General features: G+C 38.6%; 1 protein-coding gene across 1 annotated transcript; it reads right to left on the bottom strand.

Moving 5' to 3' along the window:
* Positions 1-4,739: 4,739 nt before the first annotated feature.
* LOC133037127 (protein FAR-RED IMPAIRED RESPONSE 1-like) lies at positions 4,740-6,533 on the bottom strand. Its single transcript, XM_061113954.1, has 2 exons — positions 5,547-6,533; positions 4,740-5,498 (listed from the first exon to the last, which is right to left on the bottom strand). The coding sequence occupies exons 1-2, from the start codon at positions 6,531-6,533 to the stop codon at positions 4,740-4,742; spliced, it is 1,746 nt and encodes a 581-aa protein (XP_060969937.1).
* Between the last annotated feature and the right edge of the window lie 1,391 nt (positions 6,534-7,924).

Below are 7,924 nucleotides of genomic sequence, written 5' to 3'. Positions count from 1 at the left end.
TTTGAGTGCCTCACCCCCAACATTTTCTTTCTAAACCAATTACAAGTATAATAGGCATCTTACTCTTTCAAGTAAAGTCATATTCATCCTCTCAACTAAGCTATTTTGTTGTGGTGTTTTGATCACTGTTCTGTGTCTTTTAATTCCCTCCTTGGCATAGAAATCTTTGAACAGATTTGAGCAATATTCTAAGCCATTATCTGTTCTCAACACCTTTAATTTCTTTCCAGTTTTATTTTCCAGCAAATTTCTCCAATTAACAAAAGTTTTAAATGATTTGTCTTTAGTTTTGAGTAGGTACACCCATACCTTCCTACTATAATCATCTATGATTCTTATGAAGTACCTAGCTCCACCAATTGTCTCCACCTTAGAAAGGCCCCACAAATTTGAGTGCACATAAGCCAGTTTCTCCGTTGTATGATGTTCCCTTTTTCTAAATTTAATTCTACAACTCTTCCCAAGGACACACTCTTTACAAAATTCAAGTTTACTCTTTAAGCCTCCCTTGAATATAGCCTTCCTATTGAGTTCTTCCAGTCCTCTTTGACTGACATGCCCTAACCTCAAGTGTCATATCTTTGTACTGATCTCAGAATTTTGACTCACTGTAGGTGAAGCTTTTCCAATCACAGTCTTACCATCTAGGTAGTAGAGTCCATTGTTCAACAACCCCTTGATCACAACTTTTGAACCTTTGAAAATTCTGAGCATTTCATCTTCAATCTTAACTGTATATCTATTCTTGTCAAACACTTCAATGGAAAACAGATTTCTCTTCAATTCTGGCACATACCTCACATGTTGCACAACTCTTGAAAGTACACCATCATGCTTCAACATTTCAACTGAGCCTATTCCCTTAACTTCACACGCTCTGTTATTCCCTAATAACACAGTACCACCATGATCATATGAGAAAGAACTACATAGTTCTTTATTGGGGTGTCATATGGAAAGAACATCCTGAATCCAAGATCCAAGCTCCATCAGAAGTACAACTAGATGCAACTAGTAATTCAGCTAATTCATAGCCATCTTTTATATCAGCTTCTCTATTCTTTCCTCAATTTTTCTCTCTTCTTATTTTTGCCTTAAGTGCCAAACAATCATCACGTAAATGACCTTCTTTCTTACAATAATAACATTGCTTACCTATTGTGGCCTCGTCTTGAATCTGTCACCTTTGTCTTTATTATTATTGTAAGAATTCTTGTGTCCCTTGTATTCTTTATTCTAGAATCTACCTTTTGCAGTCCATAAGCCATCACCATTGTTGTCTACATGATCATCTTTCCTTTGAATCTCTTTTGAACATAGTCCAGTCTTGACTTCTGTCATTGTCAAGATGTTTTTACATTCTACAAGATGGTATCCACAAAATGTTCATACATCTTTGGCAGTGAACTTAGAAGAATAATGGCTTGATCCTCTTCTTCAATCTTTACTCCAAGATTATTCAAATCAAGAATAATGTTGTTATAATCATGTGACAGTCAGTAGTCCCGTGATCCGTAAGGGGAAACACCGGGTAAGCTGTGCAATCCCACACCGCCTGGGGAAGGTCAAGTGGGATGATTCTGAGACTGTGTAGGTATGTGACTACACAGTTGAAGAGAGCTTAAATGGATTGAATGGATTGATTGGTACTACCTATGTCAACAAGGTGCATCTTGTTTTTCGGTAGCCCATCACGAAAGAACTCCACAGTTAAGCGTGCTTGGCTTGGGAGCAATTTCAAGGATGGGTGACCTCCTGGGAAGTTTTCCCAGGAAGCGTGCGAGTGAGGACAAAGCACGCTGGAAACACTCGTGTTGGTCTGTAGGGTCAGTCATCGATCCAGGAAGCAGCCAGAGTGACGTACTCGTGTATAAGAGCCATTCATTCCGTGGGTGTAAGGGCCCAATGGAGGCTTGAAGCGGGGACGTTACAAATGGTATCAGAGCCTTGACCCAGCCGGAAGTGTGGTCGACGAGGACGTCGGACCCTGTAAGGGGGGGTGATTGTGACAGTCAGTAGTCCCGTGATCCGTAAGGGGAAACACCGGGTAAGCTGTGCAATCCCACACCGCCTGGGGAAGGTCAAGTGGGATGATTCTGAGACTGTGTAGGTATGTGACTACACAGTTGAAGAGAGCTTAAATGGATTGAATGGATTGATTGGTACTACCTATGTCAACAAGGTGCATCTTGTTTTTCGGTAGCCCATCACGAAAGAACTCCACAGTTAAGCGTGCTTGGCTTGGGAGCAATTTCAAGGATGGGTGACCTCCTGGGAAGTTTTCCCAGGAAGCGTGCGAGTGAGGACAAAGCACGCTGGAAACACTCGTGTTGGTCTGTAGGGTCAGTCATCGATCCAGGAAGCAGCCAGAGTGACGTACTCGTGTATAAGAGCCATTCATTCCGTGGGTGTAAGGGCCCAATGGAGGCTTGAAGCGGGGACGTTACAAATCATCAAGATGCTTTCGAAGCTCCTTAGATTCATCCATTCGAAAAGTGTATAATTTCTTCTTGAGATACAGTTTATTAGCCATATACTTTTTCATGTAAATTGTAGCCAACTTATTCCATAATCCCAGTGCTTTTTCTTCACTCAAAACCTCCCTCAAAAGTTTATCTCCAAGGCTGAGTAGAATAGCACTGTGTGCTTTTGTTTCAGTCTCAGATTTCTTCTTTTTGTCATCGATTTCCTTCATGGCTTCTTCATCCAAAGCTTCAGAAATTCCCTGATGAACAAGAAAGGCTTTCATTTTAATTCTCCACAAGCTGAAGTCATTTGAGCCTGAGAATTTGTCCGTTTCAAATCTGGTTGATGTCATCTTGTGATAATCTTGATTTCTTGCACTTGATTCTTGAAACTTTTTCCCGATCTCCCTAGTGCTTTGATACCATTTGTTGTGCACTTAAGCACTAATAAGGATGCAAGAACAAGATAGAATTCAGTCTAGAAACATAAACCAGTAAACTAGTAAACCAGAAATGAAAAATGAACAACAATTAACGAGGTTCAATCACAAGTTTTGGATAAAACTTGGACCTAATCCCAGGCCCGGCCTTGCAGGGCATAGGCGGGCTAGGCCTATGCTTAGGGTCCACCTAGCCCAGGGGCCCAAAAAAATATTTCTCTTTTGAAATTATACAATTTTTTTACTGATTTTTAAAAATACCACATTTGTTTCTAAATAAGGGCCCAAAATAATTTTTTTTTCTATGGCCCACTAAATTTTAGGGACGGCCCTGCCTAATCCCCAGGTAGAAAACAACTTTGTTGGATGTGATGATTCTGATATTGAATGGCAAGAATCAATAATGTTACAAACACTTGGACCAAGAACACAAAGAATACTAGTGGTGATACACACCAATTACAATCATAATCTCACTTGAATATACCTTTTACAACCCTCATTCTCAACTAATCACTAAGAGAATTCATCTCAATTACAAATTGGTTTATCTTTGTGTTTTTCTTCACTAACTTGATCCCCTTCTCAAGTGAATCATAAACCTTCTATTTATAGAGCTTGGTTAGTTAGGATAAAATTAACCGACTTAACTACTAACTGTCAAGGTAGTTAGAAGTATTGTCTAAGTGTTCTGAACCTTAATTTTATGTTATACTTTTGTTATTAAGTTGTTGTGTTTGTTGTTAGTTTTTTATTTTTTTTGTATATTATTTTTATATGAATAAGAAGCCACATAAAAAATATATTTAAATGTAAAATTATAAAAAATGTATCAAAATAATGATTTGTGTAAATTTTCTTCAAATTTTATTATTTTTGACACTATAAATTATATTAAACTTTTAAAAAATTTGAGAAAAAATGTATAAACTGTTTAGATTTCTCTAATTTACCGATTGTAATTTTGCCAGTAATATTTATTTGTAGCCTAAATTTACAACTACTAATATAATAAACCCCGTATACATTTATTGGCAGCCGATTTTGTGCCCATATATGCAAAACACGGATTGGAATCCGTTGTACGGCAGGGGGGCCCCACCGTACTTTTAAATGTTTTTTAATTTTTAAAATGTAAGTGGTAACCGGTTGTTGTAGGTGTGGTTACCGGTTGGGATTTTATTTTTTTAATTATAAAATAATTAGGTACGGAAAAAGTACAAAATGGTACTGTTTGTGTTAGTTAGAGTACAAAAAGGTACATCACTCTTCACTGTTCCTGGCAGTTGATGGTACGAAAACACTGTAGGCAGTGGGTCCATGTTGTCGGATTAAGGCTATTTTGGTATTTTCCTTCATTCATAAGATCATATGTATTTGTGGGATGGTAATTAAGTACATTATATAGAGTACCGTGTACATTACTTATTTCTGCGTGATGTTTAGTAAAATTAGTGTACATAATATCACGTACCGAGTACAAAATTTCACGTACCGAGTACGTTCATTTACGTTTCGTAGTATATTGTTTAGAATTTTTTTTTTAGTGATGAAATTATTTGTTGTTATACATTGAGTTTTTAGTTGGTGTAATTTTGTAATTGTAAATATTTCGTATATTAAAAATTACCAGAAAAATATATTTTTTCACCTTATAAGATTCAGTTTTTTTTCCTAGGCATAATTTAGTTGTTCGTCAATAATAATTTTGAGGTTTGGTGAAGATGAGAGAATTACCTTAAACACAGCAAACATAACAAGAAGTATATAAATGTAGATCTTGGGTTGCAATAAGTAGAGTCATAAACGTTAAAACAACAATGGCTAAAAGTAGCTAGTTATAAGAATGACTATAGTAAGACTCTTGTGTGGAGGAAGGCGGTTCCGGGAAATACGCGTTGGAGTGGTCATTGAATGAGTCAGATGGTGGTTGATTGTTTGGAGGTTGTTGCCCCTGAGATCCAGTGTTATGTTGACGATTTGGGCACCGTCGATAATCATGGTCTGATGAGCGACAAATGCGACAATGTCTTGAGTTTCTTGGGATCTGCTCCCCGTTTGGTCCTTCCCTTGTATTTCCCGTACCCTTTGTTCTCACAACTTCGGGGTCTTTAATAATGTTGGGGTTGCTACGATATCTTCCAGGTTGTGGCGTCTCTCCTTCCGGATTGGAATTCAAGTCAAATTCTTCCTTGAACATTAGAGTTAGCCGTTCAAGCTCTTCCTTTGCACGGTTGTACGAGTCCTCTGATTTCGCTGCATAGAAAGTGAAGTTATAAGTCGCTGAACTGAGAGATCCAAACCTAGCCATCTCGTAAATGTGCTGTTGTGGTTGTGCTGGCGGGTTAAAATGTAGGTGGAGATTTATCTTTGCGGATTTGCTCCATCGCTTCATGAGAAGAGAATTAGGTATTCTTCTCATGTTTAATCTTTTCATTGTAGCCCATAAATGTCTACAAGGGTACCACCTGTCTTTCATAGAGCAAGCAACTACAGTGTAGTGCTCGTCGGCCTTCACAGTAATGAACTCGGTATTGGACGTCCGGATGCTGGAACTTTCCAATGGTGAATATCTGCCACTCTCCTTCTTGCTCTTGAGTTAGGACAAAATAGTTATTCTCTAAATCAAGTGCTCAGCAACCTTGTGGTACATAGTTCTTGTGTAGAATTCAGCACATTGGTTGTAGTAAGTGGTCAAGCATGTAGGATTAGGTGGGTGAGGTCGAGTGCATCTACTTTTGAAGTCATTTGCAGTCTCGTTGTGTCTGAGCTTTGAGACTGTCATATCTATGGTTGTTACAAATTCACGCAAGCAATAATTCTTCTCTAAAAATTTTTTTAGAGCGGAGTTGATGGATTCGCAACGTTGTGTGGTTCTCATTCCTGCAACGAATGAACCCCTTAAATACGTTTCTGCCCATTGTTGTCTTGACTCGAATGTTGTTTGACACCATTCATTATCTGTTAGTTGTTGGGTTTGGATGACGTCTAACCATCTTGCTTCAAATTCTTCCTCCTCGTAGTAGTTGTACATGAGATCCTTAAATGTTTTTAAGAAGATCGGATCTTTAACCTTTTTCGAAGCATTTGTATTGAGATGCCAAGCGCAGAGACGGTGCGTAACATCAGGCATGTGTTCAACGATAGCCTGTTTCATGGCCGCATCTTGGTCAGTAACTACAACACTTGGCTTCTTATCTCCATGGCATTCTAGAAATTTTTGAAGTAGCCAAGAATATGATGGAAGCTTCTCGTGGAGGAGGAGAGCAAATCCGAAGATGCATGTGTTGAAATGGTGGTTGACGCCAATGAGAACAGTGAGGGGCTTATTGTACTCATTCGTCATGTAGGTTGTGTCAAATCCTAGTACATCCCCAAAAGCTACATAGTCCACGCGTGAGTTTCCATCTGCCCAGAATAAGTTAGCCAAGCGATTCTCGTCGTCAACCTGATAGACAACGAAGAAATTAGGATCCTTCTCTGCGAGACAATCAAGAAATCCCAGAGCCCCTTCTGAGTCCGTCTCTATCTTCTCTTCTCGCTTCGCACCAGCAACCCTGTTGTACACATCTCGAAGTTGACATGGCATTTTCTCGTAACCTCCACTTTGCAAAGCAACATGAGACATTATGTTGGCAGTTTTAATTCCTACGGAGTTCATCGACCTGACTTGGGCAAGCAACCCATTGGAGACAACTCTATATGATCTCAAAATTGTACCTCACTTGATGAAGCCAACTCGTGATTGTGCATTGTGCTGAACTCTTTGCATTTCCAAGTGTTAGACGGTTGTGTGAGTAAAATACGCAATGCTGCCTGACATCCGGTTCTAGTGACATCATGAGGTCTTTTTTTTCTTGGTGTGTCCGGTGATGCGATTTTTTTCGAACCCTCTGAACAACAAACCCACCTCCGCATTACAATGACCCCATGAGAACGTCGTACATCGTCTTTCCTTGTGCCGAAACCCATCCGTTTCGCATACATTTCGTAGAATGCTTCCCATTTTTCCAGTTTGTCGAGACTCTTGCCTAGCACGTCCTGTATCTCAATCTCATTCACTGGTTTTATGATGTTTAGCTCTGCTGTGATGGTTTCCCATTCATAAGTGTGTTCGTCATTCATGTTGGCTTGTTATTGATTTGTAAGAATTGTAGATGAGGAGTAAGGTGTAGAGGGTGGTGAGGGGATTGAAATTAGATTTTGTGAGTATAGAAGGCTGAGATAATAGGGTTGTGTGGAGTTGGTGATCACATTTAAAGCTGTTGGGCTGATATTAATGGACCTCTTCAATATTACAATCTGAACTCAACTCCTCTCGTACGTCATAACAGTATAATAGTACAAATTGTTTTAATTTCATTCCACATGTAATTGTGAAATAAGGTTATTTGACGAAAAATTTGAAGGGTTGATGTTATTGAGTTGAAAGGTTTGGTGGTGGGATTTAAATAGATTGGGGTTATGTTAATGGGCCTTCACCTAAGTTTTTCAATGAGTTGAACCATATTCGTACGTCCGAAATAAAACATTGTACTTTTATTGTTTTTGGAAAAAAATATGTTAAGAAAAGAAGAAAATTTTAATAAATGGTTAGTTGTTCACATTTAAATCCATTGGGCTTATATTAATGGGCCTATACCAACATCTTTTAATGAATTCAACCATTCCTGTACTTTACAAAGATAACGCAGTACTATTATGAAAACCCCATGCGTGTACACGTGTATTAAAGTGATGTCTTATTTTAGTAGAATGGGTAGTTTTACTGATTTATATATGTTGGGGATTTATTTATGTTGGGCTGATATTAATGGGCCCTTCACCTACATCTTCTTATAAGTTAAACCATCGTCGTACGTTAGAACAGTACCGTAGGACATTAGGTTTTTTGGAAAAACGGCATTGATGAATAATGTTGACATTTGACCATACTACGTACGCCTACACGTGTATTTAATTGTGTAATTCAGAGATTTAAGCACCCCTCTTTTGACACATCACATTTGCCCAATGGAG

Source organism: Cannabis sativa, chromosome 4 (assembly GCF_029168945.1).
Source record: "Cannabis sativa cultivar Pink pepper isolate KNU-18-1 chromosome 4, ASM2916894v1, whole genome shotgun sequence".
Classification (NCBI taxonomy): domain Eukaryota; kingdom Viridiplantae; phylum Streptophyta; class Magnoliopsida; order Rosales; family Cannabaceae; genus Cannabis; species Cannabis sativa.
This window is presented reverse-complemented; position numbering and strand designations above follow the sequence as displayed.